Source organism: Gadus chalcogrammus, chromosome 14 (assembly GCF_026213295.1).
Source record: "Gadus chalcogrammus isolate NIFS_2021 chromosome 14, NIFS_Gcha_1.0, whole genome shotgun sequence".
Taxonomy (NCBI): Eukaryota; Metazoa; Chordata; class Actinopteri; order Gadiformes; family Gadidae; genus Gadus; species Gadus chalcogrammus.
Genome location: NC_079425.1, coordinates 12025914 through 12047931, shown reverse-complemented (window position 1 = coordinate 12047931; position 22018 = coordinate 12025914). Strand labels below are relative to the sequence as shown.

The window sequence follows — 22018 nt, the reverse complement described above, 5'->3', positions numbered from 1 at the left end:
GTTTGAAAGGGCACTTGAACTGTAGAAGGCTTTACATAGCTCGTCTTTGGTGTAAGAATTGGAAGTAATTAATTTGCAGTGAATTCCTTTCCTCTATTAAACAAAAAAAAAACAGCATGAACATCTGACTTTCTTATATATTTGACTGAAAATAAGTAAGACTAACCGGAAGTTGTTGGCTGAGGAAAGGAACTTACTGTAGACTATTGAAATGGACCCATGTCTGAGCTTGAATGATGTCTTCTGCATATTTAAACTAAGCTTATTCCATTTTTCCTACTGACTAGAATAATTCATATTTACTGGTGCTAGCAAAACAATTACAGACTTCTGAAATGCACTGTACTATTCAGTAGTCACAATAATTCCATTCCATCGGCCGCTTCTTCAGATTTCAAGTCTTCGCTACAAAAACAGTTAGCTTCATACCCTGTGTGCTCTTCTTTATACTAAATGTAAATTATGTGTGTTTATACTGTAATAATCAATGCCACCTTTAATCTATGAAGCATTTGTAAACTATAGGAATCCTCGCAACGTTGAAGGGGTTTGTAATGGTGCTTATAATGACCAACTACTTTGTAAACTGTGTATACATACAAATCTGTGCACACATACCACATTGTGATGACGCCAAACGTGGGCCTTCATGATTATGCACTGAGGCCTTCATGGCCACACATTCTCTCACAAGTACAATCAGTGCCGCATCGTCTTGGACCAGCCTTAAGACACCCGTCTGTGTTCTCCGCTCACGTCAGTGAGGGTTTTCGTCCGAAATTCACAATAAACTTACATATTTTTGGTGTATATGTCACCACTGCTATGCTTTATTTGAATTATTGAGGCTATTTACCATTTCTTTCTTAGTAGCAATATGGCTGATTCTTTTTCCAATATATTCAGCTACATATTTAGGGAGTGGCAGGTAGGAGTCTTGCTCAAGGAGGCATATGGGTTGTGTACATACAGAACAAATTATACCCTGCATCTTCTCCTGAAATTAAGAGAAAGGTTCAACATAAAACTTAACACATAACCTTTGAAAGTCAAGTTAGACTTTATGGTACACTGAATTATTTATTTCCCTATAGTGCCCCCATGTGGTGAAATAACATTTTCTTCATTAGTGTCTGGGAGATTATCATAAGAGAAGTACAAATGAAAACAAGGACACCAAATTAATGCACAGATATATTGTTAGAAAAAAGTATACCAATGAAAACAAATAATATAAAACAAATATTTAATTCACATAACTCAACCAATTCATAATTTTGTACTTTATACATGTTCATTTCAGTTGGCTCCAGTTGACCCAAAGCCCCCAGCTCCGCGTTGTGTCTCGTCAAGGGTCTGAAAAACAAAACCCAAACTTCAAAAATATTCTACAATTAACAATGAAGGAAACAATTTATATCAAAGATTAAAAAAGGATATGTATATAAACGCATCAGTTGCATTTCTGAGAGCGGAGGTGTTTTTGAGTTTTACCTCCAGCATCACTAGCTCTGGGTAGCAGATCTTCTCACAGATCAGCTGAGCTATCCGGTCACCCTTCCTCACTGCAGGGGGAAGGAGACAAAAGCACTAGTTGAGTTTCCCGTATAGTATTTAATAAGAGTACACAATATTTCATACACATTTCAAACAAAGGAAATGATCTCCGAAGAGCTTTCACATAATTTAGGCACAGCCAATTAGAGTAGTCCAGGTATCTAGCCAGAACATGAAACCCATGACTTAGGAGTTATTAAACCTGATGATTCAAGGAGGTAGGTAACTAGAACATACCCACAAAGGGAGTCTTGGCGAAGTTGAAGAGCACAACTCCAACATTGCCTCTATAATCCTCATCGACAACTCCGGCTAATAAAAGAAAAGCAAAGCACGCATGTTAAAAGCAAGGGATTACACCACAGCTCTAATTAGGACTTCTTCAGCATTCATGATATCGCCGAACATAAAAGTTATGAACTCACCACCAACATCAATGAAGTTCTTTACTGCCAGTCCAGATCTGGGTGCTATAGAACATTATTTTGTTAGTATAATATATTAAATTAATCATTAAAACAGTGAAAATGAACAGTGGTCACTTTTTAAGGATGTGCATGACACTCACCTACTCTACCATAGTAGCCGTGAGGAACCGCAATCTGTAAATCCGTACGCACCAGGGCCTTGTCCATAGGTTCAATGGTGTACTCGTAAGCACTGTATGATTAGAAAAATAAAGATGTTGATACAATTGGACTTGCGAAAACTAGAAATCTAGAAGTAAGAGTATTACCATTTCATGCACAAGGTAAACAAACCTGTAAAGGTCGTAGCCTGCAGCTCTGGGAGAACCCCTCGTTGGAGTCGTTGCCAGCTCAGAGAGTTTAGCGAATTTAAGGACGAGTGGGTCATCTTCAGAGTGCGTTTCAGTCTTTGTCCTCTTCAATGGAGAGACATCTGAAGCATTTGTTACATCTACCGAAGGCATGTTATGAAAGAAAAAAGTCAATAGTATGCAGCATGTAGTTATTCGTTTTCGATTTAGATGTGGCTGCCGCTCATCGATCTTGTGGATAGTGATTACAAACTCGCGGGCTTAAAGTGGCGCGATTGTATGGCGAGCGACTGGGTAGCCCCGCCCATTCCACCGCCGATTTGAGTTCACCCTGCAGAAGGGTCTGGAGAGTCTGGTTTCGATACGTTTTAGCGGGAGCCAATCACCAAGCTGTCTTTTTCCGACTGGCGCGCTATTGGCTGGTTTAACACAATGACGACAGGGAAGCGACGGCAAGCAACAGGGTCATTTTAACTACCTTTTGTGCTGAAGAAATGGGTTTGGCAGAGCAATGGGCGTGTTTGGCAGAGCAATGGGCGTGTTTGGCAAGTGGCTCCGGCTGCAGATCTGCAGATAGACCCTACTCGAGTAGAAAATGACAGCAGATCCCGACCAACGTATTTACTGCCGCCTTCAAAACGGTCGGAGTTTCGGACCTTAAGCTCGGAGGAAAGTGCTTTGAACACTCTGTTGGGACGGAGCTTCCGCTCGGAATTTCTGGCGGAAGTAAAGCTACCCGAGTCCTCCAGGATCACGCCACAACAATGGCTGCCCATTTAATTAATAGACCAAATTGAACTTGCAGCAATCACTAAGAGGCGAACTTAATACCCATTCTAACATTTGCATTACGATACATTTAAGCTTACAATTATAAACATCACCTGATAAATTCTCGCTCATGGTCAACCATCGGAAGCAGTCCTAAGAACTGATTAATCTGATTCAGCAAGCGCAAAGAGGTCCCTGCAGACATCCCTGCTTGTTGTTATGAAGTTTAGTCTCAGGAATTATCTGTTTTTCCGGTTTTATGTCAAAGCCTACGAACTTCTGAGGGGCGTTTCCTGAACACTCATTTCGGAAGATGGGAAGGTTTACGTAAAGACACGTAAGAGCTTCCGAATCTCCGAGCTGCTTTGAGGGCGGAATTTTATTGAGCTTGGTCTGAAACACACACACACCCCTTCCGTGTTGGTGTGTTTGTCTTTGAGATTATTTAACCGGCACTCATGTCACGTAAGGTTTATTCATTTTATGGAAATTACTGAGTGTGATTACAGTACAAATAAAAACGATACATGTATAGATCGCAACCAGTAATGCCTCGTCACTAGGGCAACACCTCCCCCGAGATTATGTCAAAATGTCTTCTTTGTTTACCAGTTTGGTTCAACCATTGTATCGTTATCCAATTGCATTCATTGCATTATCAACCAGCCAAACGACCTTGAATAGTGAAAAATGTTCCATGGTTGCATTTGTTTGTTACAATAGCATCGCAAAAAACAGCAAGAGCGTTAAAAGAAAACTAAACCATTGTACTATTCGGAAAGGAAATCCTCAATGGCATGCCATCAAGATGTTGGACTGTACCGTGCTCATCTTTGTCTTGGGTCGACATATTACATTTCCTTTGCACAGAATGTGGGGCAGTTGGCCACAACGAACAACCCAGTAGTTGCTGGACCAATCCTCGGCGAACAGTTTGAATCATTTTTCTAGGTTTATGTTAGCTTGTCGGTAGTTCGACACGAGCTGCACGTCTCCTTTTCCTCCTGCAGGGGCCACTGCGCCCTCACCCGAGGACACGTGTTATGAAATTGTGTCATGTTGGTCAGCTAAAATATGATGACGGTCTATTATTATTTACAGTTAATAGGTTACAACAAACATATATCTTACATGTTACATGAATGTGTTGGATTATTATTTGTCCTGCAAAATACTAGGCCATTCATTGTTCGTCCATCTGTGGAATCCCTACTATATAAGGCCCATAGATATTCTGAAATGATAAATACAAAAATAAGAAGACAATATTTTAATTATTCTTTAAATCAAATGATCACATTTAATAAGACATAATTCTGAATTAAAAATATACAGACAATTAAGCAATTTTCATTAACCCAAAGGAGTATGTTATGCTATAGGCAAAAAATGAATAGCGTACCCTTTGTAATATTTAGACATTAATATGCAATAGATAAACGGCTTTATAATACAGCAACACACTATGCATGTCAAACAATAACAAAAGTGCATATTTCCGTATGGCCTAATGACAGAAATCAGCATATACCCAACACCTGTGAGTTTTCCATATTCATTCTTTACTATCAAAAATACTAAACATGTATTGATATACTCTATATTAATGCTTTTATTTTACAGTTATAAAATGTTTTGATAGCAGTGACCTGCCATTTTGCCAACCAACAACATGCACAGGTATGGTGGAATTGTACATACAACTGTTTTATTGTATTGTGGCCTCGCTAGGAGAAAAAGCATTACCAACTCTAGATTTTTATTTGCCTACTTTGTAAGCATTGAAACCTATTCCATGCATTCAGATAGCCGACCACTCCAGAGAATAACATCACTAAAGTCATGTTTTAAATGTTTCTGCATTTTGAGTCTGTTCTGGCACAAGTTCCCTTAAAATGAAACCGACCACAATGTCCTTTCAAAAATTAAATTTTAGCAAGGTTGTCTGCCGTTGTCCTCTCCCTCCCGCTCAGGAGTAGAAGGTGAGGACACTCTTGTGGTTTCCTCGGATGAGTAGTGTGGGAGGGAGGTTCTTAGTCAGAGTGTCCAGCCAGGCCATGTAGAGGTGATCAGAGACAGACTCCTTGCGGGCAATAGGCATGCTCCTGTAAAGGTAACAGGGAAAACAGTAAGCACCCAGTTCAACCCTTTTTTGTACTGTGAACGTATGTTTTGCCTCTTTCCTTCCTTTAAAAATAAACAGTGTTGAACCTGCCCACACTTTTCTGCTGGTGCTTTTATATAATACATTTTTCATTCGAGCCGTACAGTATGGGATGTTTCACCTTAATGGTCCATACTTACACTATGATGAGGTTAGCCGAACTTGACTTCTCCCTGAGAAGCTCATTCAGGCGCACCTGCAGGTTAGTCTGTAAACAATCGAAGAAATTTGTATGCAAATAAACAGACCAAAATACTGTGTTATCAACTAACTAATTGACTCCAAAAGAAACACAAACTGTCTGTCTTCTGTATATCGTCTTGAATACATTTGTATTCTATATTTATATATTTATTTATTGTGTATTTTTTCAATCTGGTTGTTTAACCTTTTCTTCGAAGCTGCTGAGCTCTTCGTCTGTGATCATCCAGGGCGATTCTTCTCGCAATGCTTCACTGCGGGCCTTGTCTTTGCCACCCTCGTGCAGACGGAACGGTTCAATCATGTCTTCAAATGCCTTCCAGCTAAAAGGAAGCCCATGGATTTATACATTATTTTCTAAAACATTAAAGAAAGCTTAAACCACTATTCCACCCTCTGGACTCTGGGCAATGAAATAGCAATGGAAAAGGCACACTTACTTATCTGATTTGGGGCCGATGTGAAGATCGTCGATGACATTGATGTCACTGCAGTTAATTCGGAATTTGATCAACAGGGTCTTCATGCTGCAGAGAGAAGAATATTTTGTTGGACTAATGGACTCCTGGACTCATTATAGGAAAAAAAGAACAGCTTCTTTCTTCTAAATAAATGTGTGTAATTATTATCATAAACTTTTATAATAATCGTACTCCTCTTTATCCTGCTCAGTGCGTCCAGGTTGCCCGGCAACAAAGATCCTCAATTTACAGTCCTTCCACTTCTTCCTGGTGGTGAGAATGTACGGCAGCAGCAGGGTCAGACCTGGATGAGACATTCGTTGATTCATTCATTTGTTTCATTATTTTTTCACCACTCTGTCAAAATTAGTATCAATCGATATCTCATGGCCTATTCCCCCCTCAAACAATGGCAGAAGATAGTGTGGGAATAGAAAAATAAATGATTCATTCAACATAGCATTATTCAGTTAGTCAGTTCTAAAACTGTTTTCCCGTATCTATGGCTGGAAGTGTAATGCTCCTCTCTGTGTGTCGTCTGTCTTGGACAATGCACCAATAAGGGCACCATACAGTGCATGTGATGCGAATGCTTGAGGCCAGAAGCAATGAATACCCACCGCCGTCATCAAACAACCACCACACGTCAATGGTGCCTTTGGATTGTTTCTTCTGGAACTGAGTGCTTGCCTCCAATAGCATGTCATTAATCTTGGCCTCCTGTGGTGGTGGAGGGCTGCACACTGATACTGGTGGACAGAGGGAATAAGCACAACCAGAGTTAACATATGGGTGTAGCGGGGGGGGGGTTAATGCAGTATGACAGAGAGTGTCCGTCTCCGTGAAGAGGAACGGTAAGAACATTAGCAGGGAGAGCCAGCTCTGAAATCTCACGTTCCAATTAGACTGTACATTGCACACTCCAGCAATGCCTGGCAAAATAATGTGTCGACGCTCTGTGTGTGTGTGTGCGTGCGTGCGTGCGTGTGAGTGTGTGTGGGCGTGCGCGTGTTTGTGTGTGTGTCCAAGACTAAAAATATGCTTAATATAACTGGCCCCCCACTGTCTGAGTAAAATTACTGTTTTGTCAGACCATAGTCTTACTGGACAAGAGAAGCCGTTTTATTAGATCAAATCCCCATCGATGTGCTTCTGGGAGCTCGCTGATTGTGTTATAATTTATGAAAGAGGATAGAGAACTTTATTCACAAAAAGATATCTGAATTCAAGGCTACTTTTGTAAAAGCAGTTTCTTTATTTAAGGCTACAATGGGCATGTGTTCTGTTTTAAAAAGTGACATTTTTTCCGAAGCACTAAATTATGATGTCATCTTTTACAATTACATCACTCTGCTTACGTGAAGTTGCAAGGAATACGGAATAACATGCTATTTTATAATTCATAAAGAAGAAGTGGTATACCTCTGGTGGTGAGCACTTGTTGAGATGAGTTCTTGGATTTCCTGAACCTTCCCTTTCCTTTCACTCCATTGGACATGACCTCCTTCTCCTGAGCCTCTTGCTCCTTCGCAGCTTTCATCATTTCCTCTAGAGAGCAGCAGAAAGCAATATACTATTTAGTAATATAACTGCCATGTTATATCCAAAGTAAATCCTATGACAGGAACAGATGAGGCCTTTTACTTACTTGAACCTACAACCCTTCAACTGGGAGTTGGAACATTACCCTATCCTGCCCTCTAATGTACACCAGGAATATTAATTAAACGGTAAATCAGTGTTGACATTACCAAACTAGCTTCATAGAAAGATGTCCTGCAATCCAACACAGCCTTTATTAAATAACCAAAACGTCATCATACAGCTAAAAAGCAGGATAGTTATCATTTCTTTATCAGGTACATTTGCGTAATAATTTCAACAACAAAAAATGATAATATTCAGTGTGCATCAATTTGTACACTAAACAACACTAAATGTATGAACACTAAAACATATGGCTTTGATACTGTAGGTTAGTCAGTTAATTTGTGAGAGGGGCTCATAATAATGCACCCACCTTCTACCTCTACGAACTGAGACATGTCCAGACCCTGGGGCACTCTGAGCACCAGAGTGCCGTACTCAAAGTCAAATGCATCGCTGGAACAAAGACAAGGGGCATATGAGGATACCGAGCTTCATTAAGCATCTGCATATAATATACTTTTTTATTTTTTTTGATTATTACAATTGCTTAATAATCTAAAAAGTGTGCTCAGTCATGCATTAGTGTGTGTGTTTAAATGTGAGGATAGTGTGTGTGTGTGTGTGTGTGTGTGTGTGTGTGCGTGCGTGCGTGCGCCTATGCGTGTTTAGGTATGAGATTTTAAGTTTGTGCCTGTGTGTTTAAGTGAGAAAGTATGTGTGTGAGTTTGTGTGAGTGTGTGTGTGCTGTGTTTCAATGTGTGTGTGCTAGTGTGAGTATTTCATGTGTGAAAATATGTATATATGTGTAAGGGTGTATATATTTGTGCTGTTTGCTTGCATATATGTGTGTGTGTATGCCAAACGCACACACAAACACATATACACAAGCACACACCATAAATGTGAGGGAGAGTGACATACTGGAGAACTCCCACATAGTTCTTGATGGCCTGAGTGTCGGCGCTCCTCCAGTCTCTTTTGAAGCCCATCATGAGGATGTTAGGCTTCAAGCGGCCCAGACCAGAGCTCTGTTGGCGGCAGGGTTAAAACAAACATCATAAAGATCAACCTCCCAAATGACCGCTGAAACCACAAAAACCCAGATAGCGTGTTCAATTAACTCACGGGTATGAATATGTAATCATTACAAATAAACAAATAAAAACAAATCCATAAAAAGGTGTATCAAAAAAAAAGAAGCCTTTTACTGGGACAAGATAAGCCTGTGAAGATGTTACGAGCTGATTATAGACAAGATCCTCTGCCTCTATCCCTCAGCCACAGGGCTTTTGTTAATCAATTCTAACTTTTATACTTCCACAGTGTTTGAAGTAATAAGCCTAGGAAGGAACCACAGCTATATCCTTTGGCCACTGCGATAGCCAGAGCTGTAACACTTGTTATCTTGTTGCCCCACATTACACTATTTCACTCGCTGTGTCCATAAAGACCTTGACAGGAGCCTTGGTCTGGTTCTGAACCACAGTTATCTCTAGCTGATAGATTCACACTTTGTGTTGGATCAGGCAAATTTAAGAGACAGTAAAAAGATTGTGCTGAATCATTTGTTGCATTTAAAAATACATAGTGTTTTGACACTTCTCTTTTCAAATCACTAACAGACTGCAAGGAAGACCTGCGTTCATATGTTGACCAGCTGACCTGCAGTAGGGCGTCTGCCCCTTGCCTGAAGTCATCGCTGGCCACTGCAGTGTAGAATGCCTTGCGTTTGTTTTTATGAAGCCATAGTTGATTCTTCTCCATGCCAGCGTTCATCTCCTGAAGCACCTTCCACCTTGGGCCCTGGAAATGTAAAAATCAGCTAGGCTCATGAATGAAGGAATTTGTTGCACGGGTACAAGCTTCATGATGAAGATACATTATACATTTAGGGTATTTACATTCACCTATACATTAATGTATATATGAATGTGTGCATATGTGTGTCCACCAATCACAAACTCTATTTTAAATTCAGAGGAAATAGGTGACCCTCAACCCTGTCTCTAGTACCTTTGTTAAAATAACACACCTACATATATACTTTATTCTACTTTTAAAAGTCAGGTGACAGGTTTACACTTGAATCAAAGGTTGAAATTTGAATAAAAATGGCCACAGCTGTTCCTTGGAATAGAAATTAGCATTCTCCTGCCTAATTTGGTTTTAAATCAAAGGAATCGAGCATATCCCAGCCACATTCTCCCCTCAGGTCTTGACATATGAGACACTGATAAGACCCCCTCCCCCCTGGTAACAACCGGTAAAAGTAATTTGTTTCAGATCACATACCACAAAGACTTCAGAGGTAAGACAGAGTCCATAGGTCTTGGATAAGGAGTGAGCCAGGTCCAGGAGAGCCGGTCTAGTGCGTACCGAGCCAGTGAGGACAATGATCTGAGGCCTAGTGGAGCAGTGGATGAACAGGGGAAATGTGAGAGTACTGACATATTTCACGTCAACGATTTGAGGAATTGCTCCTGCGGTCCGTCTGGTACCTGAAGTTTTTCACATGTTCCTCGATGCCAGACAGAGACAGGGCATTGCTGACCGCGCTGACAAAGGTCACCGCCTGGGTGGACGAACCCCAGTTCACGTCTAGAAGAAGACAGGGTTAATGTTTTAATGCTGATGCTGATGGTAATAAAGCCAAAGGTGATTTCGTAACAGGTCTGCGTACATGAACACATTCAAGCGTTTTGCACACACTGCACTCACTGGGCTTTTTGACGGTGACGTAGATGTACAGAAGGATCTCGATGCCGTAGGTGAGGAGCGCGGCCCACCAGTTGATGACAAACATGACAACACAGCATAACACCGCACCCACCAGCGACAGCCACATGTTGTAGAATTTGTATGCCGGGCGCCAGCCTGTGGAGAAGACAACACAAAGAATGTAAAGCACACATCGTATTTTATGGATTCCTTATTCGCACGCTACAACCTCTATCATATCAAAAAAATAAATAATAATCCAAGACCGATTCCTCAAAGAATGCCATTTCTAAAGCCAATGCATGAAGAAAACAATAAGCAAAATATGGACCAGGGACATGCTCACGTATGTGTGTTTATAACCGACCTGGAGACTTGGCGTAGGAGGCGTGGAAGCAGGAGAAGTTGATGAGAGCGTAGGAGGCCAAGAAGAAGTTGGAAATGATGGGAGCGATAACGTTCAGGTCGCCTACAAACACAGAAAGCAGAATTAGGCTGAGGTGGTCCCCTGAAGCTCCGAGCAGCATGCACCACACTGAGGGGACTGGTGAGCAGGGAGTTTGCATGGCATTTCTTTCTGGTTTTAGTATGATTATCATTGAAATGACGATGATATCATTAATTCGTAGCCTATTGGGTTGGGATCTTTCCAGATCAATTTCAGTTCACATTCTGTTGCTCTCTGCGGATCTGTCAGGCACAAAGCCCATTGAAAAAAGATTGCAAAGGGACAGGGATTTTCAGATCGTGAAAACGCAAGGAGCTCCGCGGTCGGCAGATTTCAAGAACTATTGCTGCTCCTTAAGACAGTGTATCAATCGAGCACAGTGTATCAAGCACTCAAAGATGTTTTATCTGAAGTAGACCGAATAAGGATGTTGAAGTGATCTGCACAACAAGCTTTCCTCAGACATGTTTTTCCTGACTTCGAATTGGATTAGGCAAGAGCGAAGAGAACAAGAGCATCCCTTAGTTATTTGATCTGATATTCGGGAGTTTTGGAGCAATGTAAGACGATGACCATGCGTGAAAATCAATTTCGGTCAAGCCAATGCCAGACCAACTGATAATCATTGCCGACCACAACTTTAATATATAGATGGTCTCATCAGGCTTTGCCCTAATGCATACTGTGTAAACAACTAAAAACAACTGCTTGCCTTTGTTTTCTGTGTAACCTACAAAGTTAGCCTCTTCTCAATGGCCTTTTTTGTACTGCATCCCCTGGGAACATCTGTTTATTGAAGTTTAGATGGGAAAACTGATGATAACCCAGCACTCATTTGACTCAACTGACCTATGAGAATGAAGGCAACAGAGATTAAGAAGGTGAGGACATAGCCGCGGATGGGCTCGTTGTTCTTGCCGCTTCCCTTAGCAAAGAAATGCAGTGCTGTGTAGATGTTGTCCTTGCACAGTGCCTGTTGAGGAACAGAGTCACTGTTAAAAGAGGATAACTGAGAACGCTTTACACGTTTCGTTGAATACTTTTACTTGTGAATAAACCATGTTCATGACCAAGGTCAGGTGTAATGAATAAGCACTATCTGGTGGGACAGAACTGTTTCTTTTTCTAGGTGTGCGTTGGACCAACCTGGAAGACTTTGGGAGCACTGACTAGTGAAGCAAGGGCAGAGGATAGGGTGGCTGAGAATGTTCCGGCGATGATGAGGGGACCAAACCCTGAGACCATGGTCATCACCTGCAGGGCAGAATGTCAGAAGTTTCCAAAGAAGGAAAAGAAATTGGGTTAAAAGGGACTCGGTTTCATGGGAACATTCAACTTCTATATCTATAGTCCCATTAATATAACTAATACAGAAAAACAATTTGGGAAGCTATGCACTGTGTTTGTTTGCGTGTGCGTGTGCGTGTGCGTGTGCGTGTGCGTGCGTGCGTGCGTGCGTGCGTGTGTGCGTGCGTGCGCGTGTGCGTGTGTGTGTGTGTGTGCGTGTGTGTGTGTGTGTGTGTGTGTGTATGTGTGTGTGTGTGTTGGGGGGGGGGGGGGGGGGGGGGGGGGGCGTTTCTCAGCATCTGAAGAGGTCATGGTAAAGCACAGTTAGAGGAAACCTTTGGGCCGGTGTACCTGGAAGTTATGCATCGAGCCAAACTTGCAGGAATCTGGGTTTGTAACACAGGAGGAGAAGTTGTACCCCAGTTCACAGGCAGCCACTGAAGGACCATTGCAATCCTCTGCTGGCATGAACGTGGTGTTGATAAAGGAAGTCATGTTTCCAGTGGCATCACGGACAACACAGGCAGCTGACAAACACAAAGAGAGCAGTGCTTAGAAATATAGAAGTTACTGTGAGATATGGATTTAATGTATTGTGTGCAGGACCAAACATTGGATGTGATACCTATTAGGTTTCCATATTCTTTTTTTAAAATGGGAATATGTCAAAAACAAATCAAGCTTTATATAATACGTACAGACACTGAGGGCTACTGCGAGGTAAGTGATACCCGTGATCAAAATGGCCCACAAGGTGCCCTTAGGAATGGCTGCTTGAGGATCCTGTAAAAACATAACACAAAACACAACAATAAATTCCATTGTTAGCGAGCAAATGATCGGAACATATTAAGTTAGTTTAAAGCTAAGAAAACACTGAATGAATTATTCTGTATTATTCTTCATTTTCATCTGGCTGGGAATATGTTAGTCTAGTGAGAGCATCCTGATCTCGCAAGTTCACAATCTGTGTGTCTCTCTTTTCCAGAAATGTCAAAATGTCATGTCTGCATGGAATACTTTTCTCAGATTAGAATATTTTCACTTCCAACTGGATTCAACAAGAGGGGTCTCTCTGATTGTCTGGAGGTTTTTGGACAATCAATTTGAAAATCGACTGCTGTGCAGCCGATGTCAGACATATATTTATTGCAAAAAGCAAACTTAAATATCTGTATGTTCTCACAAGGCTAACGAATCTGTGGTTCATGAATTCTTTGGGTCAATTTCAACAGTCACCAATTTCCACAGTCACCTTCAAGTCTCCAGAGATGTTGGCTCCGGCAAGAATGCCAGTGGCAGCAGGGAAGAAGATGGCAAAAACTGAGAAAAAGGACTCTGCTCCTCGGAAATCTGGTGTAAAGTTTTCCATGAATATGTTTGCTGCAAAGAAAACACCAAAAAAATACCCATAAAGTGAGAGAAGGAAGGGGGAGCCTCACCAACATAAGGTTGGTTAGGCTATATACCATCTGAATTAAATGCTTCAGCACAAGGGTTTGTTTAGAATGCAGATTGTAACTTCTTTGTATCTGACCTTGATAGTTGAAGAAGCCTTGTGTTTTCTTAGTTTCTGTGGCCGGGATGAAGGTTCCCACAAACACGTTGACAATGGCCGCCAACAAGATAACGAGCAGAACAATCTGGGCCTATTAGTGAAGTCAAAGGACAGTTTTAAGCTTGCATTCATTTGGTTGGTCGACCATGCTAGCCATCCTCCTGTTCTCTTCCTCTTACCTTGGCTTCCCATGCCATACCGGCTAATGATATGCCCAGGAGCAACACCACTGTGATACAGCCAATGATCCTGATGTCATTCAACGGATCCACCATGATGGAATCATAGTCCTGGAAGAGAGGAAGCCGAGAGGGCGACGGATAAGCATTGATAAAAAATCAAATATTCAGTTCTAAGATAGTTGCTGTAAAGCATGCTTACGTACTACGAGAAGCTGAACCACAGTCTCTGCAAATCCAACCACATACATAGATACGGCCACTGCGTTGGCAAACGCAAAGATCAAACCGATGGAGCCTCCAAATTCTGGTCCTAAGCTGCGAGATATCAAGTAGTAGGCTCCTCCTGTGAAGACCGCGACAACGGAAAATAGACAATTACAGACACGCACACACAATGGTGGATGATTAATCACCACATCAAGGATTCATTGACTACATATCAGGAAGAAAATTATTTATGGTGATAGCTACGGGGTGCAGTTTTTAACTTTGTGTCTTTATCCAAGAAACTTGTTCACCTGCTTCCTGTTTGATTCTCTATCTCACAACCCTGTTTCCAAGGGTGTGTAAACATTATGGATATGCTCGCACACTGTTTGCATCCATCGCCCCTTATCGACGTGTGGCTGGCTTTGTGTTGCATGTGTATTTTACTAATGCTTAAAAACCTTTCCTGGCAAGGGAAGTTGTCTATCAGAAATGAGAGGAAATGTCTGTATCAGTGGTCACCGCATAAACGTTTCTTAAGGTATACAATGGTAGAGCAGTAATTATGTATGAACTTAATTGTAGGTTGCACGATGGAATAGACAGTGTGTCTGTAAACTAATAAAATTATAATAAAAAAATATGTGTAAGACCCAAGGGTTTAGAGGTAATTGCTATTGTGTTGTGATGATAAAGCGTTTTCTCACCTCCTCTGACAATTCCGTTTGTACAAATAGCAGACATGGAAAGGCCAGTGATGGTGGTTACCACACAGCTCAAGAGAATAACAACAATCCCAAGGCCTGGAAAGAAAACGTTACACAAATCAAAAAACAAATCTTTATTCTCCACACACAAGACCCAACATATTTAGTGGGGCTTTTGTTAGCCATGCCCATGTATAGGGGGTGGACCCTCACACACATTCTGGTTTTAAAATGCTTAAATACATGAGCGACCTCACCTCAACTCTACTCAGATCTTTCCCCAACCCCCTTCATCTCACCTCTAAGACTTATGCACATGTACACACACACACACACACACACACACACACACACACACACACACACACACACACACACACACACACACACACACACACACACACACACACACACACACACACACACCACACACACACACACACACACACACACACACACACCCATGCATGAACAAATGTAAAGACACACATGCACACACACACGCACACGCATACCCATGCATCCAGGCACACACGCAGGCACACACTCACGCGCACACACACGCACACACACATACGCACACACACACACACACACACACACACACACACACACACACACACACACACACACACACACACACACACACACACACACACACACACACACACACACACACACACACACACACACACACATATACCCATACATATATCAGATAGTTGAATCAGTCCCAAGACAATGATTCACTACAAAGTAGTGGAGGACTGCATAATTAGAATACCGCTTTCACCAGCTCTGCCTCACATCCTGGAACACACATCCACCTATCTTTTCAGAGCTAAGATAACATTATTAAAATGGAAATGAATCCTTACTAACTATGTTATGTGGACCCATATTGAAAGAAATGCAGTCAGGGGACTTGGGGATGATTTGGAATGTTGGTCAATATCACAGCCCACGTCTCATTGGAAAGCAGGAGAGCCATGCAACTCACCCCAGCCGGCCTGCCCAAACACCCAGGACAGACGGATGAACAGCATGACACCCCAGATGTTCAGCATGCATCGCACCTGTAGGAAAGCATCCCAAGAGCAAGCAAGTGGTTACGATTGATGTCGGCAGGCAATGGTTGGTTTCCACTTCAGAATTGGCACGAGACGGTAGGTTTATGATGCCTATGATAAGGCACGATGAAACAAAGGACTGATCCCCCCCACCACACATGTGCACCCTTCATATATTCCATTTCAAGGGGGGTAAAAATAGTTAAGCAATATCATTAAAAAAAAGGAAACATGTTTATCTGCAAATGTTTGCATCTCAGTGCGAACAATCATTTATGAACCTAGTATCAAATTAACTGAATAATGAAGTACTGAAAATGATGCCCAAGTGTGTTTTTATGGGGAGTCTGATTTGAGAGTCTGTTCCTATAAAGTTAAGGGGCTAGTCCACAGTGGCCCCAATTGAACTCACCAAGACCCCCTTTATCCAACCAAATTTTATTGGGCCTCCTTTTTTCTTTTCAACAGGGACAGCCGACTCCAGGTCGTCTGACGGGAACCCTTCGCTGCTCTCCTCGTCGTCCGCCAACGTTTCCGGCACTGAGATATCGCCACCCTGCGCAGGGAACAATGGGAAGAGGGCCAAACAAAAGGGTAAGGGGAAGCCTTGTCTTGACACATAGAAATCATTTATTGACATTTATAAATACAGGGCCTAATTTCTCTTCCAAATTTGTCTCATTGGAATTAATTTGCGACACTGCGTGATTATTTTAGATGGGTTGGATTTATTGGGTCCGAGCAAGGTCTGTGTCTTCTTGTCTTCCCAATAAAACTGATATAAACAGCCAGTAGATTAGGGCATTGTGTTTACATATTAATCAAATGATTTAGCAATACATTTAGCCACACCTAAACAGATAAACAGATTCATACAATGTTGACAAAGTAATAAAGTCCTTTCCAAAAAGCATCCTCATCATGTGTGCTTTTGAAAAGGGTTCAATTTGTGGTTGTGAATGGTTTGTGAATGGCTGATGATAAAAGCCCATGATTTCTAGACCAATAAAAATACTATCAAAAGTCCAAGATGACATTGACATTATCTACACCCTGATATCTATATCTAATACCTGACCAACCTTGAATGTCAGGATAAAAGGGCTCAGCAGATCATATCTATTTTATATCAATAACTTCAATAACAAAACTGAAACTGACATAAAAGTAAAACCCAAGATGAACACCATTCAAATTCTAACCCTAACCTTGAATGTCAGGATAAAAGGGCTCAGCAGATCATATCTATTTTACATCAATATCTGCAATAACAAAATTGAAATTGAAATAAAGGTAATCCCAAAGATGAACGCCATTCAAATTAAGAAACAAGTGCATCTATTTAGGTAGTGTTTTGTCCTTCTTGGTACAGCTTTAATAACCTTTAAAACTCTGATGACCTTTGTCCCATTCTCTTTTGCAGCTCAGAGCAATTTAAATGTCTCTTAAAGAGCAATAAACGTACACGTTTTTTAGGGTCTTACGTAAACCGCATTCCCCATATAAGAGCTTTATGCAGTATATTATTTTATTAAAAAATTCTTTCTTAAATAACGAATCAGATTTTCCTCTATAAATCTTGCAGCTCTTCACATTTCTTTTGTTGTTTATATGATATGGTTTAGGTAAAAAGTTGCATCCAACACAGAATCCACAATCCTTAACGTCCTAGACATGGTGGAAAAGCAAATGTGAATACCAGGGTTTTTTTCGGCAAAGTAAATCCATGTCAACCTTTATGTGCACATGCTTACATACTCCAAAGAGAGAGGTTGACAGAAGGCAGTGAAGGAAACAGTGCAAAGATTCATCATTGATTGCTCTGGGGAGTTTGTATATAGTGCAGAGATCAATTTTTCATCATTAATTTGAGTCATTTTCTCTCTTTCTGTTTAGACCCAAAGACACACAACACAAGCACACAGACCTTCTGGAAGACATCGTGGAGCTCCTGCAGAGAAGGTCTCACAGCCCGGTGTCCGCTGATGCTTCCGGCGTTGCGATAGAGATCAATGTGGGGAACGCGGTCCAAGGTGTCGTGACCGAAGGCGCTCACCACGGAGGCCCGCACCGCCCGGTGGTCCCCGTTGGAGACGCCGTTGCCATTTCCGGAAAACGATGTCTCATTGTCACCTGTGCTGTCAAAAGCTTGGTTGACGAACTCCCCACCGCCACTGATTTTCCTCTCCATCAGATGTCTCTCAATGCCAGATAGAAGCAGCTGTGCACTCTACTCTTTCAATGAGATCCGTCACCTTGCTGCAACCTCTTATGGTCATGCAGGATACAGATCTTTTGGACTGGACCAAAGCTAACAAGATATGTGTTGAACCTGAACCTATTGATGCTTTCCTGAGCCACTCTAAGGCTGTCCTATGGAATCTGAGCTGTGATGACCCCTGCTTTATACCCTGTGAAACAGGGCCATATAACGGCAGTCAGCTATTGGTCAGCCGTGGATCAACCCTGGGAAAGTTGAATGAGGGGTGTCAGATATGTCCTTGCTTCATCCTAGTGGACACAAAGGCATTGCTTAACGATTAACCAAGTCATAAATGCCCAGGGAGAGATAAAGGCGCTTAGCACTTGTGCTTTGTAGAATTGATCACTAATATTATTGTCTTAAGGGCCTAGCAGGAGCACATGTTGTTCTCTAGTGGCAGTTTATGAGTCTATGGCTTCTTCCTGATCCTCCTTCAGATGAATCACCATATTATAACCCAAATGGAAGTTCACAACTGAGGACCAAAAATTGACAGAGCATCAGCATACAGGAAAAGTTTCAAGGTCAAAGTTGTTTGGTCATGACTATTTCTCAAAATATCCCAAATGTAGCACCTGTATAAACATCCTGTCCCGGATGTTGGGTCATTAATGTATACGTCAGGTTGACTCTCACTCTGATTATGAAGATGACAACAACAAGTACTACTACATATAATTATTATTATTATTATTATTAATAATGTTATTATTATTATTGTTGTTGTTGTTATTGTTTTCATTATTATAATAAATAATAAATTAAAATAATAATAATTCATTATTGTAACAATATATAAAAGTGTTCGCTGGTCGACTCAGGTATGGCGATAAAGGGAGAAAAATGTGTTAATAGAAAATGTTAGTTCTCAGAAACACAAAGGAGGCAATTCTCTCCTACCGCTTGACTTCTTCAGTATCGGCTTTAGTACCTTTAGAAGAACCACTCAACATGTACACTTCCTTATTACTTATGCATAGAAGTGATTGATGTTGCAGGCAAGCAGTGGCACATTAACTGGATTTGACCTTGGCAGTGTTACAAAATATCCAAAATGCTGCATGTGACTGCAAAAAGGTCATAAATGGCCAAGAGCTAATCAGATACCGTTAAGTATCTAAAGCTAAATAACTTCAGATTAAACTGAGTCATACCTGCGTTAAAAATATTCCACCATGGGATATGTTGTCATATTTATTCCTGACTCTGTGTGTGCCTCACATATCTTTTACAACCCAAACTATGATGCTGTTTTTGCATCTGGCGACAAAATGAGGGAACTATAACCAATAACATAAATAGTTATATTTAATGGCATGGGGATTTTTAGAATGTACCCATCAAATGGTCGATGGGGTCTGAGAAAAGGTTCTCATCTCAACAAAGGTACAGATGCAGCCTAAGGTTCATGGAGAATATTCACTTTTCACTCCCCTTGGAAACAGCAGTCCACACCACTATTACACTAATGACACGCGGGGAGGAAACGGAATGCGCTCTGGGTCATTAGAGTCCTACTGGTGGTATGGTGCTTATACACGATCATAAACCAAGGAAAAACACAGATCTTTTTATCTGCTTGACATAGCGTATTGAATACACGAGTATTGAATATTGCATTGTTTTGTATTCTGACCATACACTCAGATGCCTGTTTAACAAGCATAATATGTTTGAACAGTATTGGTTGTTTCAAAGTGGTACATCAATTGACTTGATTTTTGATAGAAATAACAATCTGAGATTAGGAATCAAATATCATTGAATATTATGATTTTAAATCTAAGACAGGACACAAGAGGACATAGTTGTTTATTTTAATAGGATTCTTTACAAGAATCCTATTAAAATGCTAAAATATTTGTAATTTAATTGTGTCTCAAGTGTCTCAGCGTCCCTCACACCAAAATCAATATCACTTTTGAATGATTTTATATTCAGAAAAACACATTGGCGTACATAGGGAACCAATTGAATAAATCATAATTTAAGTGGAAAAATACATGAAACAGTCTAGTGATTACAATTGCAAGATAAGTATTTTAAATATGATTATTATGAGGAGAACCCTATCTAATAGATAATTGTACGCCTTACCCAGAGACGATATCTCCAGTCTTTTGGGTTATCAAGTTATATATAGTTAACACTATCATGGAGTAAAAGGTTAGAATTCATTCAATAGTTATTAATAGTTATTATATTTAGTTATTATCTTAGTTATATCAATTAATTCCTTAGTGATTGTTTTAAGATGGATTTAATCATTACACTAGTTAAAAGAAAAGTAGAACATTTGTATTAATCATTGACATATTATACGGGCTGAAGCACAGTGGTGAGTCACCCAATCCCATTTTGTATCAGCAAGGTCTCAAGACTGACATCCTGAATGGCTGTTTACAAAACGCCAACAGAAGAGTGTGGAGCACAATCTAATAACTGCTCTGTGTTCTTGCTACGATATTCTGGATTCAAAATCCCATATGTATACTTCATGTGAAAATACAATTTACAATCTTTAAGATGAAAAGTAAAAGAATATGTATAATGATGCAAAAAAAAAGCATAGAGACGTAAAATATAAAATATGGTGGTCATGTGCATGTGTAAGGAGGCTTAACTGAAAGTTGCCCTAAGCTTCTGCTAAGATTTAACTTTGTCTCCACATATTGTTCACTTAAAATTCTATAGATTCTTTACATTTGGGGTTGATCTAAAAATATATATTCTTAGGATACTTACTTCAATAAATGGCAGTCACCCCAAACAATTATGTAAAAGAAGGCCAATTAGGAAATATCGTCATTCTTAACAGGCTGTGGATAGCAAAACAGTATTTCCTATTAACAGTGCTTGTGTGGGGAATATTCAAACAGCCTTCAACTGTATCTAACGCGCCAATACATTTTTTTGTGATCAATTTTTTTTTATTTTCTATATGAGGAGGACTCACAAAAGTACAATTATCGTGATCAGAGACACATGATCGCCCACCTACCCCCTCCCTCAGGCCCACCCAACCAGCCACCTACTACCCCACCCACCTCCCTCCCAACCCCCTACCTCACCCCCCCATATCCCAACCACAACCCTAACGCGCCAATACTAATGCACTGTTACAGAATAACTCTTACTGTGGTAGAATTAGCCTGTTGCCTCTTGTAGCATAGCCTTCTAACTGAGACAAGGCAAGACACGGATGACGGTATTGGACTTATCATGGTAGATCAAAGACACTGCTATCAGGTCCAAAGACCACAGCTAATAATTTGTAATATTTATGATCAGCCATAGTTAAAAGTGCCACGCCTGGATGGGCCCTGTGTTTGAGGGAATTCTTTCTCTTTGCCTGGCTGTTTTAGATAAACCAACAGTGACTATACAATCACATAACTGCTATCTGTAATGTATGTATTATTTGATGCTAATGTTTTCATTGATAATAATCACTCACACTAATCCCAAAATCTGGGATTGTGTTTTCATGTGTGGTGTTTGAAACAGCCAATAAAAAGATGTGCTGCACATCGTGGCATTCAGGAAATATGACAATTACAATTGAAAACTAGCTCATTTGCTAAACTTTGAATGACACACTATTATTGGAGCCATATAATGTGTGGTTAGGGTTAGGATTTGGCTCTAAGAATAGGTATGAGATAAGGACGGGACATAGGTAACAAAGAAGGACATCGGGTGAGATCGAAGGAGATATGGAAAGAGTGGGGCAATAATGATCACATTCCTGGTGATGTGTGGGGGGCGCGGGAAGTTGTGCAGTGGCATCAAAGAAACAGCCCTGCCTTCGTAAGGAAAGCTGTTTCAGTGTTGCCTTGAATGAATGAATGCATGCTGCCAAACAAACAGCTACTTTACTCTATACAATGCTCTCACATGCTGCTGTTGTTAGCCCTAACCCCATATGCTTTATCAAGCCAAAACCAAAAGGAAACACTAATCCACCAGACACTAAAATAAATGCTTTAAGGTTGA

At 40.8% G+C, this 22018-nt stretch overlaps 2 protein-coding genes across 3 annotated transcripts; both read right to left on the bottom strand.

The window, feature by feature from the left end:
* Nucleotides 1-829: 829 nt before the first annotated feature.
* On the bottom strand, nt 830-4083 carry dut (deoxyuridine triphosphatase). Of its 2 annotated transcripts, none has more exons than XM_056607617.1 (7): nt 3929-4083; nt 2319-2475; nt 2126-2217; nt 1983-2027; nt 1795-1869; nt 1495-1565; nt 830-1356 (listed from the first exon to the last, which is right to left on the bottom strand). In XM_056607617.1, exons 1-7 carry the CDS (start codon nt 4047-4049, stop codon nt 1300-1302), a joined length of 618 nt encoding a protein of 205 aa, XP_056463592.1. In that variant the 5' UTR covers nt 4050-4083; the 3' UTR covers nt 830-1299. The 2 variants fall into 2 exon arrangements, with proteins under 2 accessions (XP_056463592.1, XP_056463593.1); XM_056607618.1 differs by lacking the exon at nt 3929-4083 and adding an exon at nt 3220-3327.
* Nucleotides 4084-4390: 307 nt separating this feature from the next.
* On the bottom strand, nt 4391-18164 carry slc12a1 (solute carrier family 12 member 1). The gene is made up of 26 exons (XM_056607616.1): nt 17687-18164; nt 16172-16315; nt 15690-15765; nt 14690-14785; nt 13979-14118; nt 13773-13883; nt 13573-13684; nt 13291-13418; nt 12734-12818; nt 12387-12562; nt 11895-12002; nt 11598-11721; nt 10668-10769; nt 10301-10456; nt 10081-10180; nt 9875-9986; nt 9245-9385; nt 8504-8610; nt 7953-8035; nt 7355-7480; nt 6553-6681; nt 6125-6236; nt 5912-5998; nt 5659-5794; nt 5411-5478; nt 4391-5211 (listed from the first exon to the last, which is right to left on the bottom strand). The coding sequence occupies exons 1-26, from the start codon at nt 17948-17950 to the stop codon at nt 5076-5078; spliced, it is 3159 nt and encodes a 1052-aa protein (XP_056463591.1). The 5' UTR covers nt 17951-18164; the 3' UTR covers nt 4391-5075.
* Nucleotides 18165-22018: the final 3854 nt, after the last annotated feature.